We start from the raw sequence: 22,567 nt of genomic DNA on the forward strand, positions 1-22,567 counted from the left end.
TTTAAGGAACAAAACTACTACTGATGTTAAGGTTTGATTTATGAATACACCAATCTGTTTACATGCAAGCCTCATTTAAATAGTGGGCAGAAAGGGCTCAGGTGTGTCACAGTACCTATGGTGAACATGGTATCCTGCTGCGTTGATCTTCCACCCGGGCACTTCAGGGTCGGGGATCTTTGCTGTCGCTGCAATCAGATGCTGAACATCCCTCCACGTCAGCTCAGGACTGGGGCAAGGGACATAAAACAGAATATCATCAAACGCAACCTCCCTTCCGCCCCTGTTCTACACCAAGTGAAACCACAGAGGAAACACTTCAACTCTGTGTGATACTCTGAGAAGAGACCTGCCAGGAGCCCAACACAAGCTCCCGTCTTGTGCAGAAAGATGCTGGAGGACTGTTTTATGGGACTTAACATTCTCTCAGCCGTGCATGTAAAGCTTATACTGTATTAATGCTAAGGTTTTATTGATACATAAACTGCTGAGCTGAGACACGGCCATACCTTTTACAGCAGGTCCTCTAGACATAAAAGCACCTGTTTAAGTCAAGCTTAAGGTTTTAATAATGGTGTCACCGAAAAATTGTGAATCCAACAAAGAATATTTGAGACTTCAACAAAAGAGCCTAGAGAGTTGAATGTAGAAAAAGTCTTCTTTTTAATCCCAGGCAGGGGAATTCTAATAGAGCGGACTCAAGTGTCATGTCAAGCAATATACTAATGGAATCCAATTAAGACCTTTAAACTGCGCCGAGAGCTGGAGGATATTAGCTCAGTTTTCTGTAACAAAAGACCAAAGGGTCGTCAACGAGGGCTTTTACTGGATATAAAAAGCATAAAGGAAATTGGGTTTTTCTGCTTTATCCACTCATTATTGTTCCCTAAGAAAATGACTTGAATGGAGTCTAAGAAAACCGCTTGGCCACCCATTCTGAACAGCTTTTTTCTACTTCTGTGGAGAAATGCCTCCACTGTCTGCCTCTGTACCATCTGTGCATGTACAGTTTTCTCTCCATTACAGGAGAACAACAAAAGGTGATTAAAGGTGTACCACACAGTTCAAGCTAATTCCCCCTATCACTAATGACATAACTGCAATTCATTCCGCATGTCTCTTCAGTCACGCTGAGCTATATCTTCCTCCTGTATGGCATATATTAGCATAAAGATATAAAGAAAGAAAAAAATCACAAGTGGCCTTTTCATTACGGTGCTGTTGGGTGTTAGACATCTCAGGAAATATGAGGCAAAGATATAAACAGATTTATTCCATCCACGTATTGGAAAAAAACGAAGCAGAACAAAAAGTGAGGAGAGAGGCTTTCATTAGCAGCATAAAACAAAACCCCGGCAAGCAGCAAGAGCAGGCAGCTAAAACAACATGATAGGAATAATACCAGTAACACTAATAATAGACAGATAGAATGAAGCAAAACACAACACACAAACAATTATTTTAAGCTTTGATTTCAAAGGGATCGGAGTGTGTGTAGGGAGGGGATAGGCTTTGTACTTTTGAACTGTTGCTGCTCACTGCGTGTGTCTGTGTGTACGAATATGCGTTCTGTATTATACATTAGCGGCAGCAGCGTGATTCTGTTGTGTGCACTCCCCCACCTCCATCATCATCAGCAGCAGCAGCACCACCACCATCACCCCTCTGGTGGAATCAGAGAAAGCCCCGCGGCCCCGGCTGGTTTGCATAAAGCAAACAAAATTAAATTTGCTTTGCTAAATCAAAGCATGTATGGTATTCCAAGCCGCTCTCTCTGGGACAAATTACTTCAAACGGCCTCCTTTGTATCATAACAGAATAAAAAAAAATCAGCCCAATCAGCGGCTCTCCAAAACCCTCGACTCGGGAATTAATTATTGAACCGAGGGCTTTTCTCTCTCCTAGCAGTCCGCGACACAGATCTACAGTATATATTTTGGAAAAGTCATTTTGCTCTTAAAAACACACTGTTGGCTGAGAACTCGGTTAACTGCTGTCCCTCTCAGGGTTTTCACTTCACTTTGCCACACAGCCCCTGAAAGGACGTGACTCTCTACCAGAGTGCTGCTAAATCAGATGTACTGCTTATGCTGCAATGACTTAAGATAAACTGAGCTGTTAATGTGTGGGGTTATGTTCACTTATAGGTAACCCAGTACTTTTCTCTGCACTATCAAAGCTGGAACATTTGTTTCTTTTCGTGGTGGTTTTAATGCAAAAAAAAAAAAAAAAACTTAAAGCCATAATTTATGGAATAACATGAGACATAACATAAGAGATTAATATTCCCCTAAATACTGTAGACACATCACATATGTTTAATATAACCTCTTTTTAATATTAAAATGCTATGGTATCAAGCTTTGCATGTTTTTTTCTGTCTTGTTTTCTAATACAAATAAGTGCAATTTAACCAACCTGGTAATGTTAACTATTACACATACTTAAAGTGAAGTTATATAATGATACACAGTTTGAATTGTAAACATATGCAACCCATCACAAGCAGAAGATGGTGAACCAACCAAACCATGGAAGATGTACCATGTACATGGTCTCCGCCATTTTTCTCTGCTCACCCCAACCGATGGAGGCATGGCCATAAGTAAAGTACCTCCGAGATAACGTATGTTATGATTTGGCGCCACAAAAATAAAATATATATCATGATATACAGCATGAATCTAAAGAAAGTAGACAGATTTCAGCTTCTGGTTCTGGTCATACCAGTAAGTGTCACAGCTGAATTCCTTCACATGCACAATGGGTGAGGGTGACATTTTGGTGACATAAGGTTGCGTTCAAAGGCAGATTGTGTCACAGCGGCACAGCTAGACTCCTTCAAAAGTGGCTGACAAATGCGTACTTTCATCCCAGAGAAATGAAAGGAAGGGTGGATCCTTCCCAGCCCAATTTATCCCAGGATTGCGCTTCAGTGGCAAAGTATTTTTCAAAGAGGTAATGGCGGGGGCAGGCGACAGCACTGCCGATCCTTGAGTATCTTTAACTCAACTGAACAGGTAACGGTGCACACTATAAAAAAACAAGGGCATTAAAACTTTCTCACGGTGTTTAAGTGCAGAGTTGCAACATATTGATCGTTAATAACAGATAATAAGAATAAACCATAATGAAATAACATTAAAACTTAAAAACTGAACAAAGCCTAATGAATCATGTTGTCAAGGACTACCTCCCTCTGTCAGTGTCTTCCTCTGAGGGTTAAACAGCAACACTAGGAACTATAGAGGGAACCAATGTTACAACGCCAAAATTACAGCATGTTGTCCAGCACACGCACAAATAACACATCTGAGCTGCAGGGGCAGAGTGGAACAATGTATGAGCCTCCTCCAGAGCCTCACAGCCTTCATCCCCTCGCCAAGGCTCACAAAGCAGCACAGCAGCCGTCACAGTGAGCACACAACTGTTTACAAATCCCCAGTTAATAGGATCAGGCCTCATTGACTGGGCTGCTCCGATGTGTCTGATGTAATCTATTAGCTGTATGATAGTCAGTGTCTCAGTCCAATCGATAACCCTGGGCCTCCATATTGCTCCACTGTGGACTGTTACTCCTCTTTAGTGCTGCTTAGAATGCAGGCTTAGTGACTATAAAGTCCGTGTGTGTGTGTCTGTGTGTGTGTATGTGTGTGACCGTGCTTAAGAAACATGTGTGCATAATACTGTGTTATATACTGCAGTTTGAATGTGTGCAATGTTGAATCATAAAACATACATAAGCCAATACTGGGGCAGATGCAAATTTGGTAACACTTTAATGAATATAGGGACTAATTGTGTGAGTGTTGTGTAATTATGTTGGCATTTGTAATATCCATGCACCTATACACATATGGATTGCATGTCTAGAGGTGCACGTGTGTGTGTGTGTGTAGGCGCTGCGTTTGTGTGTGTGTGGGAGTATGTCTGTAGCTGGTGTAACTGGGTTTCCAATTAAGTTGAACCACAGGCCGGATCAATGCTAGTCCTCTGTGTGCAGGAATGAGCAGCCCTGGGCCCTCAGAGCATGGCCCAGGAATAATTTATCACTCACACTGGGCCCAGGCAGAAAGGAGGAGGATGAGGAGGAGGAGGATGTGGACGAGGACGAGGACGAGGATGAGGAGGAGGAGGAGGAGGAGGAGGAGGAGGAGGAGGAGGAGGAGGAGGAGAGTGCAAGGACAAAGTGTCCAGCCCAGGGGAGAGAGCATGAGAGACAGGCAATTGAGGGGACAGAAAGATGGAAGGGTGACGAAAGAAAGAGCGAGATCAGGACCCAGAGGAAAACACTGTCAGCTCACAGCCGTTTAGAAGCATCACACTCAACATTCTTTTCCGTAAACAACCATCACAAATGAAATTCTGGAAGGAGCATAAGCCACATAATTCTTTTTTACCACAATATACTGCATTTTGAGAGTAGAAGCCAGATGAAAGTTATCGTTTTTTTACATACGTAATAAATTCAACAACTTTTTTATCATAAAATATGATTGCATAACGTGCTGCAAGTCCCTTTGCGAGTTAAAGACTGATGCAATTGTCCACTGTCCCGTTTCTCCCATTCAGCAGCGATGTTTTTTAAAGCAAATGCACTCACGTCCCTTTGAGCTCCCGGGGGGTGTGGTCTTAAAATGAGGTGTGGTCTGGCACATTGTTAGCAAATATGTCAGTACCGTAACAATTTATTTTTAATTCTGCATTATCTAAATAGTAATATTTGTGCCCACATAGGCGGATGCACAATGTGCTTGTTAAACACACAGGGATGCACAGCGGGATTCCTTGTTTATTTGACAAATAGTCAAATTGATACAAACGGTGTTTAAAAAAAACCTTTTCCTGGCAAGTCCACCCAATAACAGCAATGTACCAACGTGCAAATGCACCTGGCTTCTGAAGAGAATGGGACATGGCACCCTGATTGGTTTAAACACCCATAATTAATCAAGATACGCACAACAACTCTTTTGAGCAATGTAACTGGTGCTGCAACTATTTTCCACTAGTAAATTAGTAAAAGTGGATTTGGACAAGTCTTTCAGCTAAATGCAAATATCAGCATGCTAGAATGCAGCAATAAAAGAAAGGTTAACAGGTTTAATTGACAATCATGTTCACATTTTTAGATTAATGTGTTAATGTGTAATGATAATTTGCCAAATTAGTGCAGAACACAGAGTATAGTTGAGGTCTATGGGATTGTCTAGTTATTTAAGGCAACAATAAGGGCAAAATCTAATTTTGATCTGATGATGGCACTGCATGAAAAAGTCAAAGAATTACCATGGGTATTACAGTGAAGCTGTAAACCATATTTCAGGGCAATTCATCCATTAGTCAATATAATTGAATATATATTGTTAATTACTAATATCAAAAGTCTAAACCTCTAATGTGAATGTCAAGGTGGCACTGGTTATCAGGGGGAATCACCAAATCAGCAGCATTTGTAAAAACAAAAAAAACTCAGGGCAATCTATACAATATTGTTGGGATATTTCAAATTACATACTTTCCCAAAACTATTGCACAGTTCCACAAACGAGAAAGATGATGAGTACAGTAACAACTACAGTTCCTGACATACTGATAAAGAGTCATTACTCTCTTTAGAGGTGGATAGTAATGACAGCGAAAACAATTCTAAAACAAAATTAAAACAACATTTTTTATATTGGCAGGTTATTGGCCTGAAAAGATCCAGTTTAACGCCTGAGCAGCCAAAAAATGAACTATTATCAGCTTCATCTCAAAAAACATTAATAGACCTCATGCCATTGTGCGTCATACTCTTCAGCCAGAAGAGACATCGACTTTCATTCTGATTTGCTTTACTAATGCTCAGCTTGTTCAATTTTCCTCTACTTTTCTTTTTGTTAAACAATAACTGAAGGAGATATCAATAACAGTGGAGCTAATTAGTCAGTGGGGTATAATGTGTTGGAACTAGAACCGCAGCACTTTAAACCTCACTGTCTCATCCTAAGCAGCGTATCTTCTGCTTGGACGCCTCCCATTAAGATCTTCTGTCGAGCCACATCGCAGCATTGTTTGAAGGGCAGAGAAATGAACACATGGTTACATTACAGAGCAGAGATATACACATAATACATACACATGAGAAGGCCAATCGCCCACTGCCTCGTATCCAACAACATATGTAGATGAGCACACGCAGGAAAGCATTGAAGCACTGATAGACACGTACACATCACCCACTGTCCTACAACTACACACATATAGAGCTTCCCCACCCTCCCTGTAGCTTCAGAGTCCAAATGTTCTGTCCTTAGTTTGTCTCTATTAATCTCACAGTAGCGAGGCTTGGACTGGTTAGACGCCACACATCGCTCTGTAATCTTCTCTTAATGTGCTGCACTCTAAGCCTAAGTGAACCCATTTGGAGCGACTGTGAGCAGACTGTGATTCCTTCCATGTTATCTGAACAAGTGTAACTAATGGGTTTATCAATTAGGCCAAGTCCAATAACTGCATGCCTGCAATCGCCTTTAAATACACTCCACCAGCATAGCCCTGATTTCTGGACCTAATGAGTGCACACATGCACTCACACACGCACAAACACACACACACACACACACACACGGTCACATACGAATGTGTGTTTGCATGACTGTGAGCCCATGTACAGTTTGCATCTTGTGTCTATATTTGAGAGTTTATTTGATTCTATGGTTTAGCTTTGAGAACTAAATATATATATATAGTATATATGTTAAATGTGCGTATGTGTGCATGAATACTAATTTAAGTTAGGCTGAGTTTGTACAAACCCCTTATTGCACTTGTGTGAGCATATGTTTGTATGCGGTTTTTATGTATTTTTGTGCTTTTTCACCAAATACAATTAAGATACTGAAAAGTGGAGATTGTGTTGATATATTTACATTGTCCCAATTGTATTTTAGGGAGTAAACACATGCTACACAGCAACCAAATGGTAAAAAGGTTCTTCTGTCGGGTAAATTCATTGGAAATACTTTAAATGTATGACAGAACAATAAACTGTTTAGAAAGAGAATCCTCTAATTGACTGTGACTGCTGTTTTTCAGCAGCCACATTATTTTGATATACAGTGGTGTCGGTCTTTAGTTCCAAATATAAACTAGATTGGCACACAGCAGAGCTCATACCTTCTAGGCCCAAAGTTATCTGTCCTCTAAATATGCCTGAACATTTCTTTGAAATATCTCTTGAGAAATTCACAAAAATCACCCTACTCCTCCTCTAAGTTTCAATAAAATGAGTTCAGTAGTTACACCACACAAGCCTGTACATAAGAAACATGCCTGCACTTGTCAACAACCAGTGCAGCAAAACACTTCAAAAACCTTTACTTTAAATAATCCAAAACAAGAGTTATCAGGGGATGGCATATCCACTAAATGAGAACTTAAACACAAATGATAACTTCATCAACTCGAAAGGTTGCTTGTAAATTAAATTGGAATTCAGTAGAGCGCATACCTCAGCCAAGGCCGAACAATTCCCTTAAATTAAACATTCATTGATATAAATCCTCTAAAGATATCAGATTTTTTCATCAAGATCTCTGTATTGTTTTTTGGAGAAATTCATGAAAATGTAAGAAATGTATTGTATCTCGCAACGTTAAAGAAAATGAAAAGCCTCCCTAATCACACTCCAAATGTTAATGGGTTCTTCCTTGACCCATACTCCACCCTTCCAACAATTTTCGATTCAGGTTTTGCATAATTCTGCAGACAGACAAACCAGCAGCAATAAAAATGTATCCTACTTGGCGGAGATCACCACTGTTAAGTGCATTATCTTCTGTATAGTTTAAGAACGAAGGGCCATTCAGTAAAGTCCATTAACAACCTGTATTTACAAAAAAGATTTGTGAAATAATGTAAGTGTCCCATTTTCATTCACAGTTAGCAGTGAATACATTTTATGTCTCACTAAATCATTAAATGTCTAAACACACCAACAGGTTAAAAGAGTGTCTGGGGTGATGGAGGAGACAATCCATCTTGGCTGATAGACCAAACACACTCACCATTAACAGAGAGGTACAGAGCAGAGAGAACACGGCAGAATAAAATCAAATGTTCAGCTCCTTTCTAGAAAATGGACAGACATGCTGGTGGATGAGAGAAACAGAGATAAAGTGACAGAGGGGCTGACACTGTGATCAAGTGAACAAACATTCTGAGACAGAAAGACTGTCGAACAGGATGAGTGAGGAATTGATTTGCCCTGATGGTTTGTTGGACAGCCGTCACCGCGGATGGATGAAGTCAGATGGAAACACAGAGAGGCAGACAGGCCAAGATTGTCAGAGACAGACAGACAGTGACACCCTGACACTGTTGGGGCAGTAACACACTGGAGGCCATTCTGATAATCTGGACATGCGCACACGCTGTGCACCCACTTGAGCCCTCTGCCTTTTTGATCAACACTAGTATGTTGTAATTTCACATGCTGCAGCAGACAACCCTCACTTTACACTGGAGGTTAAAAGGGGAAGCCTGGTAGGGGTTAAGACACATTCCACATTATCCCCGATTCAATTCCTGCCACAGACCTTTGTTGCATGTTCTCACCTCACTTTCCCCTTGATCCCTAATGCTGAACTTCATTATTTCACTAAACTGTGCTGAGTATTTCATTGTAAAGACCGAGTCTCAAGTCAAAGAGGCTTTGCGCTAATGTCAGAATGCTAATAGTGGATATGTTGTCATGTGATTAGCAGTGCAATGTTCACAGTGTTTATCATCATTATCATCATCGTGCTAACATTCTAAACTAATTTTTTGTTTTTTAATAATTTGACGATTCCACAAATTATTCCTGGAACAGTCTGGAATGTCACATACCCCAGGTTGAAACCCATTGCTTTAATATGTTGTGTTTAATATGTTTAATTTGTTTTAGAAATACAGATAAAAGTGTAATTTTGGAGCATGTTATTACTACAATAAGGATCAAATGTATCTGCATGTCTGTATAAACAAATGCTTTAGTGCTGGTGAATGTTCTAGATGAGGCAGATTGTTTCTGATGAATGGGGATCAGAGCGAAAAAACAACTCTAGGTCTGCTCTGTTGTAGAATATATGAGTGTGCGTGTTTGTGTGAAATGTGGGGAGAAAGAGTGAGACACAGAATGAACAAGTGTGAGAAACAGACAAAGAGAGAGAGAGAGACCGAGAAAGATATACAGACAGAGAGAGAGATGCCAGCTCCATAAAGACGTGACCAGAATGCTGCCGATCTGAGCGAGAGAGGTGATATATAGTTAAGTCAGTAGCAGCGGGTCACGACAAAGCCTTTAACAGTAATGTCCTGGGAGTAGCCTTGCCCAGGGGACCCGCGCTCCATTTTACAGCCGAGCGACTGAGACTGAGACGCCGTGGCACGACAGCTGGAGCAGTAAAGCCAGCCTCTAGTACCATCCATAACATGAAGGAGGCGTAGACGTCGCTGATACCACCACAAAACACCAGGCCCGAGGCCACACCGACAGCTGGCGAGTTAAGAGGGCTGAAGAAAAAAGGGGGCTTGGGAAATGGTAGGAAGTGGCAGGCGAGACAAAGGAGGGAAAAGGAAGGAAAAAAAGAGTCAAGGAGATATATCTGCAGATTTAGACAGACACAGAGGGAAAGAAGGGGTGGGAGAAAAAGATGATTTACATCAAACGAGGAGTTAAAAAAACAGAGAAAGGAAAATGGGGAGGAGAGACAAGGTTAGACAAAGCTCATAGATACAAGGAGCAGGATTTTAATTCTTTCATATTCTCTTTAAGCACTGAAATATATGGTCAACTCTTTGAGGAACTTATTTGACAATGAGTTTTGGGCTGTTAGCTGTTTGAAGACCTCAACTCGCTTTCAGGCAAACTATTCATGAATGGCATTTTTCATTATTTTTTTATATCGACATTTTTAGTATGGATTCGATTGTTAACTGTAACCGTGTTCACAATAGACTGTAAGAATGACGCGCCGCTACTTCTCTCCACCAGAAAATACGCTTGAATGGACAAATTAGCATTCTAACAAACATTAGTGTGACAACTACCTTAAATGACAGAAACCATGTTTGAGAAAGATTTCTTTGATTTATTTACTCTGACTTTTAAGTTTGGTCCCTGTCCCATCTGCTAACGTGGAGGAGGCAGGATTTATCACCTATGGTGCAACCAGCCATCACGTGGAGATCGAGATGCTTTTGCTTCACTTTTGGGGAGCAGATATGTAATCCATCTTTATATACAGTTTATGATATCCACAATCATAATTAAAAAGCATGTCAGGATGGTAAACATTTACTATTTAGCCTTAAAACTAAAGTACACAGAATCTTGTAAATACATCAGTTATTAGAAAACTAATATTTTGACCTAAAGGAAAAGTCAAAGGAGCATTATGTTATTAGGACTAATAAACGGACTGTGCACAATGAATGACATCCATTCATTCAGTGTAGTTTGAGATTTTTCACTGGATAAGTGAATATTTTTGACTTGCTTGTAGTGCTAGCTGAAAATCAGAGGATCATCAAAAGCAGTTGGATTCATATGCTGGACAGAAAGTATTCAGATTGTCCTTCAACAGCACATAGCAGCAGTGAGAGGTTAATGAGAAAATGACTTTCAACATTGTTGTCCTATTCAGATATACCAAATTCAAGTTGTATAGGATATAAGAGAAGATAACAACTCATGGGTTATATGTGCAATGTGATCTTAATCATTAGAGAAACTAACACTCACAATTCCAGCTATTGGCACAATCATCACCACAAGTCTAAATGCCCTTGAGCAACATTGCAAGCCCAAACAGAAATCAACAACCAATGTATCACATTTATTGCTATCCTGTGGCTTCCATGGTGTGTGGTGCGGCTGGTCAGGTGGACACTCACTTTACTTCTAAGACAAGGGCCAGAATTCCTGCAGCAATCGGAGCAGCACTGGACGTTCCGGGAAAGTGTGTGATGCAGCCATCACCAATGGTGGTCACAGTGACCTGGAGAAACCACAAACAAAATAAGTTACAAGTTAGTAGATGTATCAGTAAAAAAAAAAAAGCTTCTCTAAACAGATTTCCTCTGAGGGGTTAATCAAGTCAGAGGAGTCCCGACACTGTAGCTGCTACTAGCAGCAGTTTTTACAGCAGGGATAATTAAAAGAAAACAACTTGTGTCCGGTTTGACCACCTGCTGATGTGAGTTGGAAAGGGACATTACAGCAAACAAAGGTGATATCCCAGTGGTGAGACTGGCCTTTCTCTAGCCCTGGAGCTGCCACTGCTTTTGCTTCTTCTGGCTTTTCAATGTTTCTTCCACCATCAACACCTCAGCTTCTTCCTCCAACTATCTCAGCCACTATAGCCATGCTTCACCTCCAATTAACACTCATTTGCTTCTGCATGTGTGTCTGTGTGTGTGTGTGTGTGACCTAGGTCATTTGGCAGCCCTCTATAAATATCACACAGACCGCTGCTCTTTAACAGGCTTCTCACAGCTCACAGGATTCACACACACTCAAATATATATATATATATATATGCACTTGTTAATGATAAGCCTTTTTGGAAGATGTGTTCTGAGATCTACACACACTAACCAGAGGTAGCGGTCCTCCCACGCTGGCCCCTGTCAGAGTAACGGCCATCACCCCGGGGCAGGGCTCACCGAAGTAGGCGGGCTTCCCTGTTTGAGTGACAGCGCTGATGGCAATGTTGTAGATGGAGTTAACATAACCGTCTGCGCCGCAGTGGTCATGTTGCAAACCACCATTACCTGCCGCCCACACAAAGATGCTGCCCTTCCCACCTCTGCCCTGAAAACACAAACAGAGGGATGTCAAGGTGAAAGAGCGAGTGGATTTCATAAAGACCTTTCTAGTTAGCAGAGCATGTCATGTTACGTACTAACGAACAAAATGCATTCACATTATGTGAAAAGTGAAGACAAACCTTACTTTGATGTTAAAAATCAATAAGACATTAACCAGCATGTGAACAAAGCATTACTGGTCAAGAGACCAAAATACACTTTGTGGTTTGAGGAAAAAACATTTTTTTTTTTCAATTTTTAAACTTTTCAGCAATTTAACAAAACCTGTAATTCGGCTGCAACACAGTTTGAATGCCATAGAGCATCTTTTCAGTTCACAAGTTCACAAGCATCAAGTAAAACAAACCAAGCCAAAACTAAGGAAAACTTAAGCCACAGAACAATTTTCACACCGGTTGTAAACAAGAAATTTGAATCTCAAAACACCCAAAGGAGCCTAATACAATTGCAAAAGTGGTGCAAAGCAGAACTAACTAAAGTTTAGAGATAGACAGGTTTACATTGGACGATTACTTCCACATTTGTTACCAAATTAGCCCTAAAACTCTGATGTGTCAGGGCGACACAATTGACCTGTTTTTTCACAGCAAGTACCTTTCCTGAGCCCAACATATTTAAAAGGAATTCCGAAACCACAGAAGCCAGGCTCAAAGTTTAATAAAACATTGTAAATTCCATGTTCACTTACAAGCTTTTTTAATTTGAACATAGCCAAGACAGGTTTGAAAGCTTGAAAGTGAAAAAGTATTAACAAACCTTCGCATGGACTCAGTTTCCCATAATCCTCCTGTGGATATGTGCCCACTGCTCTTCTGTTTGATATTTTTAGTGTGTAATGAACCCTTTTCCTACTTTTAATAAACGTTGTTATAGTTGTTGCTATAATAATGTCTGAAGTCATTTTCTGCCAATCAAGTACTCATCACTCACTGATGATGCACAAACCGTGCTGCTGCTAAAACGTGTGCACTGTATTCATTTACACAGAAAGTAAGCAGTGTGCCACTACAATAGAAATGTCCAAGGGACGGACTTTTCTTGTTAATTGATTCAAGAAACAAAGTTGCATGCAGTTCAACTTCCCAACTATTTTGAAAAAGAGTAATAAATAATGAGAGAACAAAAAACAAGATCCCAGAAGTCTTTGGTCTGTTTGTCTGCCTACATGCTCAAAGAATAAATTAATCATATTTCACCTAAAGACAGAGTGCCTTAACTTTTTTCTCTCATGATTGCCTGCATCATTAAGACTTCTGGGATCTTATGGTTTGTAAACAAAGATAAAAAAGCTGCTATTGAGAGAAATAATCATCATTGTTCTTCCTATTCATTGGAAACTGAAAACACAAAAAAAGGACTCAGCTCCAGGGCTCGGTTCCTGATTTATGTTTAACCTAATAATGGGCCACTTTTCGCAACATTTGTTTATAAGGTTTAAAGAGAAATAAAGAATTTGCATCTAAATTTGGCTTCATAATTGAATGTCCTTCCAGTCTCAGCTCTGCAGACAGTGTGAGTGTTTGCCTTGCGTCAGACAGACACCAGTGTGAACTTAGAGATGAAAGCTTTGCCTTGTGAGTTCCTAGCCGGAGGGCTTCCTCTGTCAGGCTGTGCGGCCCGTCCAGCTCAGCCCCGTCGTCCCGCGGGCCCCAACTGCAGACAAAGATGTCGATGAAATGGATGTTGAAGGTCAGAGCTGTGGCCTCCATGGCATCAGTGACATTGCCGTTCAAAAGGCGGATACCTGGACAGACCGGGAAAAAAAGGTTACATAGATCGGAAGGAGGCTTGTGGAGGAGTGAGGCAAAAAGATCCACTATACTGAAGAAATGTTTTGTGCCGCACAGGACACAGACATGAAGACTTTATCTAATTTGTCATTTCAGCATTTGCTCAATTGCTGGCTGCGAAAATTTTAATGTTTAAATTAATCTAGGCACATTTTTTTTTTGTGCAGAGCTGGCTGTAGACTTTTGGGGGCCCTAATAAAAATTTGATTTGGGGCCCTTCTACTATAAATAATTTCTTGTCCCTCTCACTCTTGGGGCCCCGGCTCTGCTTGTAATACTATTCAAAGCGATGGCAGTAACTTACTTAATAATAAAACTGCATAATGACTTTTACACTTTAATTAGCTTCCTCCCAACATTGTTTACAGCTTTTAGCGGACAGCAAATGTTAAAAGAAACCTCGTCAGGCCGGCCAACTCACTCCTGGGAAATCATCCCAACTTTTGGTTTATGAGTTTATAAAGCATCTAATATCCATCATAATTGACTCTAAAGCTCTATTAGTATTGATATAACAGTAGAACATAATACAAGACCTACAGTCTATATGTATAGTCTTAAAGCAACCTTATCAATTACATGAAATTATTTTCATGTAGACATACTGTAGAGGCCTATATGGCATACAATGTTGAATTTTGACATCAGAGGATGACAGAATAACTACAGGGAGAGAAAGCTCAGGTAAGTGTTTTCTTCTTTTCACCTAGAGGGCATCATTCTGGATCATTCTATTTAAGTTATGAATGGCAGCCAACATAACATCTCACTATGCAGAATGCATATAATACATGGGTGGAACAATGGTTTACTTCACAATGTATAACATCTTGTAAGTCCACTACTTGTGTGGAGAAGAACAGTGGCCTAGAGAGGGCGCAGCACTGCAGGGATGTTACACTTTAGGATTTGACAAGTTGATCTACCTGAAAATAATTAATGGCCTTGAAAAGGGTGAGTGAATATAACTATTAGTCCTAATTTATGTTTATTATTATTAGTGTTTATATGATTTAATATTTATATGTATATATTCCAACTTGAAAATTGAAATGAACTTGTTTCAGTGAAAGTACACAATTCAGTCTGAATTAAGTTAATTGTGTTTACGCAAGCCCTAAAAAATCGAGACATATTCAGACTATGATTGCACAAAGGAAAAAACTCTTATGAAGAGATTGGTTCGGTGAGAGTTGCTCAATTTTATTGGTAGAAACCATGTTGGATAAAACTATTCAAAGGTTAGTGCCCGATACCGAAAACCTGAACCCCTGTACCTCTCCATAGTGCATTAAATCTATCCTCCAAGAATGTTTTTACAATACCTCCAGGTTTTTTTATTCTTTCTGATTAAGATAGCTGCACGGCTTAATCCACTTGTGATAACAGGTTAAAAATCTATTTATTGACACAGTGATGGATGACAAGCAAGATGTGTTAACATTTAGCTTTGCAGTTTTGTTGCAGTATTACAGATAACTTGGCTATTCATCTATTACACATAATGTTAAACAGAGCTGGGACCTGGGGTCAAAGAGCAAGACCCTACATGAACCTGACTGAGAATGTGAATTTGAACCCGTACAAGTCCTGGGTTGGACCTCAGGTCCTACGGCTTGGGTGGACCCGTGAGGACACACATGGTACCAAAGTGCATCCTTTACAACAGCAACTGTACCATCCATAAAGAAAATAACTCTAGTACTACTCGCATGTATAATGTCTTTCAACATAACTAAACTTATGTCTCCAACCCCTACTCTGGAAGGCTCTGACCATCGACCCCTTATATGCAAAAATACCTGTTACAGTCAAATAAAGTGCATTACTCACATTACATGAGGGGAGTGAACTGGATAGTGAGACGTACTGTAAAAAAAGAACTCTAATGTAACATAAGTAAGCATATTACCTTTTATGCATTATATGCTGTCTTTGTCTGATTCTGATGGAAAGGCATTTGAAAAACACTGACTGAGGCTTTCTTGAAAGATCCCTCAAAGGAAACTGATCCCAGCAGAAACAGAGGGTTGTTAATTACAGAGTTACATGTTAACTCCAGCACTTATTAAACCTGCTTGCAATTAAATGAGCTGATTCACTCGGCTTCATTTGCCTTCTCGCTACTCGCATTTATGTTTCCATTCAAAAACAGCACATCAAATGAGGTTACTTCAAAACAAAAACACACTGAACACTTTGAGTAAAATTTCAAAGCGAAAGCAGCCACCGAGGTAAAAACTCAAGTCATTGCTCATTGTCAGACAGCGAGAGCAGGTCTCAACTGCAGCCAGTAGTCCAACATGCATCTTTCATTTGGGTCTTGCCCTTTCATCTCCTGTCTGCCAGACTCTGTTTATGAGTCGGGATAAAATAGACTCAGCACGGTGAAATTAAGACTAACTGTGGAGAGAGATTTGTGGTCTTGCCTCACAATATGCTTTTTTCTTTCTTCTCTTTTTGCCAATTCTGCAAGAGGCTCCCCTCAGCCGCTAACAAATAAGGGGAGGTCAAGGATGAAGGTTCACAGAGAAGAGGCCAATTGTCAGGGTTCAACCCAGAGATTCTTGTTTTTATCGTCCGTGCTTAATGCTGATGACACCACTGTAAGAAATTGATTTTGATGCATTCAGATCTGAAAACTATAGGGAAATCTCTTCTACAAACATAACGTGACGTGATTGGGTATTTGGTTCAATCGCTCCGTGCCAAAATTACAACAAACACAAGTAATCGCTGGAGCTCCCGCTAAAAATACTGCTAAATATTATCGGAGCATTTGATTGCAGCCAGTCACAATGTGTTGTAGCCAGTATAGTACAGCTACTATATATAGACAAAGCAAAATATCTGCATGTGTTTATAAATGACATGCTCTCAGAGAATTTAAATTCTCATCGCCTGCAACCAAAACTCTTGAAGACTTTGTTAGAGTAGTTTCTGCTGTAATTTTCCACCACAGACAAAACTATCAACGACTGTGAGGCTCAAACCGAGTTGGACACTGAATTCAAACAACACATATAACTGCTAGATTTGTATTGTATTAACACAAATGCTGTCTAGTTTAAAAGAAAGGATTAGTGAGCTCTTCAAAGATTTTTTTGTATAGCATGCCTCCCACTGTCTCTATTAGGTTGTGTTGTTTGCTTCACCTCCAATCCTGGCATTGAAGGCAATGCCCACACCGCAGTAGGAGTTGTTGGCCTCCATGGCAACCTCCCCTGCACACCGAGTGCCGTGACTAAAACAGAGAGGGAAGAAGATGTTAGCCACATACTGAGACAGAGGAGACAGACAATACATCTCAAATTTAGGACCGGTAAGAACAAACAAGAACGCAACTCAAACAAATCTATCCATCCATTATCTACACAGGTTATCCTTAGAAGGTCGTGGGGGGGGGGGGGCTTGAGCCAATCCCAGCTGACATTGGGCGACAGGACAGGCGGCGAGTGTATCGCAGGGCCAACACAAAGAGAAAAATTCACATTCACGCCTACGGACCATTTCTCCCATAACTTAGTCTTATCTGCACATGAAGGAAGTCGGAGTACCCATAGAAAACCCAGGCAGACACAGGTTATGCTGGAATTTGAACAGGAAACTCAACACCATGCCACCCCAACTCAAACCAAAAACAACACTCTACTGCTAAATGCCTGTTTGTACGCAGCACTCAAAACATAAAAAAATAAATAAAGCTAAGCTTGATGCATGATGTATGTAACTGCTTATGCATTTTTGCCACGACTCAACATTGCATATTATATTAATGCCTTGGTAGGCTCAGCGACCGGTTGCTAAAAATGAATAGACCATAACTGCACTTTCAATCATCATCCAGAAATAAATTAATACAAAATATCACCATTCAAATATGATAAAATCACTTGAAAAGTTTGATGACTTTGATCCAAAATTATGGTTTAAATGCTTTTTCCACAGTTAAGGGGGAAGGGGCAGGATGTGTGTCATACAACTTCCATCTTGGCAATATGTACTTCATTATTCAGGATTATTAAAGTTGTTTGACTCTCTTAAGATGTCTCTGGTTAGAAAAAAATGCATTCATTCATTACGGAACAAGAACCCATAATAGGAAATTTAAAAAAAACATCTTTGATATTGATATCTTATGATAATGATGACAAAGCATTGCTGATTGTACAACAACGTGAAACTAGTTATGATATCTTTCTTTATCCAGCTTAGGTACTTTAGACGAGCAAGACAGTGGTTTATTGATATTTCCAAATAATACATTTATAACTTTTAGAATGACAGCTAACCTGTTGTTTGGTGTTGAATCCATTCTTCACAATGTTACTCTTGTTTTTTGTTAATGGACATGCAAAATATTTGGGTCCACTGATCTCCCAAGAAAAGAAGCAGGGCAGACAAAAGTAATTACCTGTTCTCCTCATCTCTGACAGGCATGGGATCGTGAGATGGACCGTGTGAGGCACACAGGTCAAAACTGGCGAGGGCCTCCTATAAAGCAAGACAGAAAATGAATGAAGCACTATGAAAGACAAAGTAACTCTCAAAATAAGACACAAATGGCACAACAGGAATTGAAGGAGTCTAATGAAAAACTAGCGATTGTGACACTTGAATTACAGGAGTCTGTCATCATATTTCTTGTGACTGACGGCAATCACTGTCACCGAGGAGATGCCCGCTTCTGTGTGCGCGAGTGGTTTATGTGTGTGCATCATAAAAAGGAACATGTTTGAATGACTTGTTTGTCAGTGTATAGGAATAACAGCAGGAGGATGTCTTGGCACCAAACCGAACAAGAGCAATTATGTCTCTCTCTCTCTCCAGCCAGGCTTATCCATGCCAGACAATCTGCTCTGACAAAGTACAAGTTGGCCTGCGTGCTTCAAACTGCAGATAGGATTATAAATGACAAGGCAGGAGCAAACATTACTGCCACTCCACATATGCTGTATGAATGGCCAGTGGAACAGCAGCCTAACAGAATAAAATTGCTTCATAATTATATGAAACTTATTGTTCAAGGTTTTTAATGTAATGGAGAAGTTGGGCAGTTAAAGAGAAGGTCAATACAAAGATTTTTCTCCAGTGAAAATCCACTTGTTTGTGGAGCCAAGTGGCACTGGTGACTGAATATAATCTTGTGAAAGGACAACTGAATTAGAAATTGCATTGCCCCATCCCTGTGATCTACTTGAGATAACTGGAATGATGATATTTTATAGCCAAGCTATATCATGTTTTGGTAAAGATGAGTTATTCTTCCAAAATCGAATCTGAAGACATTTAAAGTTTACTTACAAAGTTTCTCTGCAGGTCTTTATTTTTGTGATCTATGCCTGGAAAAAAAAGAAAGAACATAGAAGTTACAACCTTATATTAAAACTGATTTGTTCAGTTCAGATTTTAAAAGGAGCATATTTTTGCAGCAAGGCAGCATACAATCATCACACAATACAAACACATAATTCAAGACATTACCAGTGAAAATCATATCCTTGGTTTTAACCCACAGGCGCATGTCAAACAGACAAACTTTTGTATCTTCAAATTTAAGATTGTTGCATGTAACATCTCCTAAAGACATTAGTGTAGAGCGAAAACATTTTAGGTAAAGAACAAACCCTATGGGAGCTATTAGAGGACAGATGTTGCTTTGACAGAGCAGAGTTACACTAAACGTGACACATTCACAACTGAGGAAGTCCACAACCTGTAGGACAACAGTAAAATAAAGGTCAAAACTGTGCAACAGTTGGTTTAATTGAAGGGTAATAACCTCTGCCAAGGAAGTTATATTTTAATTTGCATTTGTTTGTTTGTTAGTTAATTAGCAGGATTACGCAAAAACTACTCAACCGATTTCCATGACAAGTGGTGAAGGGAATAACTCATGGGTCCTGATGAAATCTTGTTTCTGTGTGTGTGCAGTCTGGTGCAGATCCAAACAAAAATCTGGATCTAGTGAATTTAAATGTGGTTTCATAAGGGGACTGTTGGTCCATGGCGGAGGTATATGCTTATATAGACTGGGTGAAGCCCACTTTTAGTTTAATACAAGCAGAGAAAAATAAATAACAAAAGTCTCAAATAAGTTTCTGCTCAATATTGGCTCAGAGCTTTCAATGGTTGATTCTAAGTGTGTGTAGGAGTAACCCAGACATCAGTTTCTCAATTTTAATATTTTTGTGCAGTAAAAAGGTGCATGTACATGTCTAAATGCTCACTCTTTCACTTTTTCAGAGGCTCTGATAGCAGGGTCATTTCATGTCATTTGAACTTAGAGTGTTGAGGACAGGTTATTAAAATTTTGAATTTTGAGTGCCATACTAATAGGTGTAATTAGTTTGCCAAAATGTAATGGAGTCTAGATTTCAGTTCGTTTTGTCAAGATCCAGCATTTGCAGTGTGAGATATTGAACATGAATGATGGATGAGTGAAAGAACAAATGGGCACAGAATAACATCTGGGCCCCAAATTTTCATTCCGTTTATTTTGCCACTCTTTCCATTTCTTATTCTGTCCGTCGCTCTACACCTCTCCCTGCATCTTTTTATCATCCTCTCTTTCCACATCACTTGCCTCTCTTTCCTTTGCCCCCTCCCGATCCCCCCCCTGCCCTCGCCCCAACAACCACCACCTCCTCCTCCTCCTCCATCTCTGCCTGCTGCATCAGGGCTCCTGTGGTCTCAGCGAGAGACAAACGAATGAGGGCCCCAGGAGGGCCGCTCCTGCTCTGCCTCACATCACTCATTCACTCACTCTCTCTCTCAATCACACGCACACACACACATACACGCACACACGGGACCTGCCAGCCTTTGTCCCATGCAGGCAGTGCCTCCGTGTTGTCATGGTAACCTGAAGTCGGTTTCACAGTTAAGGCCTGATTGTGTTGAGCTCAGGCGGGATGGATCCCTGACTGGGTGAAGCCTCATTGGAGCCTGACCTGCCATACCATGCTGTGCCATGGCATGGCGGGTCAACCTGCTACGTCCTCTACATAACCGTTGATTCTTTATTCTCTCCTCACCCACCACTTTGAACACACCTCTCCCTATTCAACAAGGTTTCAGATTTCTGCAGGTCACCGCAGCCGTCACATATGGACATATTTGGTAGTTTACAAATATACATATTTTTTAATCTGTGTTTCTCTGTGTATTTTTAACCCAGTCAAGTCCCTCAGCAGTTTTACAACGGTTTTCATTGTCAGCCACATGTTCTTTTTAGAAACGATCAAGACAATAACGCTACTTACACTACTACTCCTTTCGAACATGATTCTAGATAATTGGTTCTGGACTTTCTTCTGAGTTTGCACTTCACAGATGAAAGAATGCAGCAGGAGATTCTCTGGTCAGACATGTACATGAACAGAGTTTTCAGGGTTGGTGCATTATGCAGGACATATGGGCTCACTCTGACACTATCCAGAGGTTTTACTTGGGGGCTGGCCAGAGATACTCTGACACAGACGTTTGTGTTTTCACATCCATTCCCTCCAGTTAATTTCCGGAGATTAAAAGAGTTCAGTCCATGTCTGAAAGTAATTTTAATGACAAATGGTATCATCTGTCACATCGTTTCACTTGCAAGAAATGAGCATCAAGACTAAAGCCTTGCTAACATCCGACCCAAGGACACAGCCGATTGTGTTTGTTGGAAAGCAATGCCACAAAGCAAAGTGAGCAAAAGCAAAGATCAACAATGAATCTGAAAACTCCCCTGAGCTAAAGTTTAGAATTAAGACTCCAATGTGCATGTCAAGGAAATCTAGCCATAGCACTGGTATGAGAGTCTTAATAAAACCATAACACTCTTCCCATGCCTCCACTTTCCTGCTCTCTTTCGCTCCACCCAGCCCTTCACTTACATCCTTGCCATCTAATCTGATTTGTAAGATGGACGAGGCCCTTTCAAAAACTTCAGAAGGGAACATATCTCTGCACTGCTGCAAGGCTCTTCGATGAGTCCGGGTCACAGACGCCTTTAACAGCATCTCTTTGCCCTGCTTTGAAACATATTTCAAATAAAAACATATGAATAGAGTTATATGCTGTACCTGCAACTGGGGTGTGAGAACAAAGGTGGAGAATGTAGCACCAGTTGACATTGAGTTTTATTTTCTTCATAAATAATCAAAAAGTTGTGTTGTTTTGATTTATTTCTTACTTCTCAAGGGAACAAGACATCTGTGGCCAACTTTCCTCCTAGTCTGAGCCAAGTTGGATTTCCACACTGAACACAAGGCCAAGCAAGCTTGCAGAGCAACTTTGCGTTCTCTGATTTCTGTATATGTGAAGTGATGCTGCACAATGATCCCACATAATGACATTATTGGGATTTTGATGCGTCATTTAAGTTTTTAAAATGTCAACTATCTTCCTAAAATGATGTAATGGTTTCTATTTTTAGTTGTTGAACTTCATCATCAGTGAAAGCAGAAGAATCGTCCACGTCCTCTGCTCCGGCAATTATAATAAAGATGTCTTAGTGTGTTGTTGTTTCTTTAGATGGAGAAAACTTTGAGACCTCATGTCAAACTGCTCAGATGGGAACAAAGCAAAAAGGAAAGGAAGACAAAGTGAGGGATCGTGATAGAGAAATGACTGGAATTATAAAATCTGCAACCAAAACTCCCCTCAGACTCTTACTGTTGTCACTCACATGCGTTACACCACTAGTAAGGTTGATGCTGTGTTGGCAGTGACTGTGATAAAAGTCAAGGTAAGCACATTCATATTAAGTTGCAGCCAAATGCAGCTCAAAACCAAAGCAGGAGCAAACATGAAATCACAGGCAGCAAAATAGCCTGTTGTTTTTAAGTGCAGTTGTGAACATGGTCAGATTTGGACAGTGCCAATATCATCAGAGAGGTTTTTCAAAGTAAGTAGACCAAGCAGTGACAATC

The 22,567-nt window shown here is 40.3% G+C and overlaps 1 protein-coding gene across 7 annotated transcripts in view; it reads right to left on the reverse strand.

Annotated features, from left to right (window-relative positions):
- LOC109632018 (proprotein convertase subtilisin/kexin type 4-like) overlaps nt 1-22,567 on the reverse strand; it is a 163,432-nt gene that overhangs the window by 52,277 nt on the left and 88,588 nt on the right. For 5 of the 7 annotated variants that reach the window (XM_069537850.1, XM_020091112.2, XM_069537849.1 and 2 more), the window contains 7 exons: nt 18,954-18,991; nt 18,064-18,143; nt 16,805-16,893; nt 13,431-13,603; nt 11,627-11,842; nt 10,924-11,027; nt 116-229 (listed from right to left, as the gene is read on the reverse strand). In XM_069537850.1, the coding sequence (XP_069393951.1) occupies nt 116-229; nt 10,924-11,027; nt 11,627-11,842; nt 13,431-13,603; nt 16,805-16,893; nt 18,064-18,143; nt 18,954-18,991 (814 nt within the window). The remainder of the gene's footprint in view (nt 1-115; nt 230-10,923; nt 11,028-11,626; nt 11,843-13,430; nt 13,604-16,804; nt 16,894-18,063; nt 18,144-18,953; nt 18,992-22,567) is intronic. The other 2 variants (XM_069537847.1, XM_069537851.1) reach the window with 1 other exon arrangement.

Source organism: Paralichthys olivaceus, chromosome 13, assembly GCF_024713975.1.
Source record: "Paralichthys olivaceus isolate ysfri-2021 chromosome 13, ASM2471397v2, whole genome shotgun sequence".
Lineage (NCBI taxonomy): Eukaryota > Metazoa > Chordata > Actinopteri > Pleuronectiformes > Paralichthyidae > Paralichthys > Paralichthys olivaceus.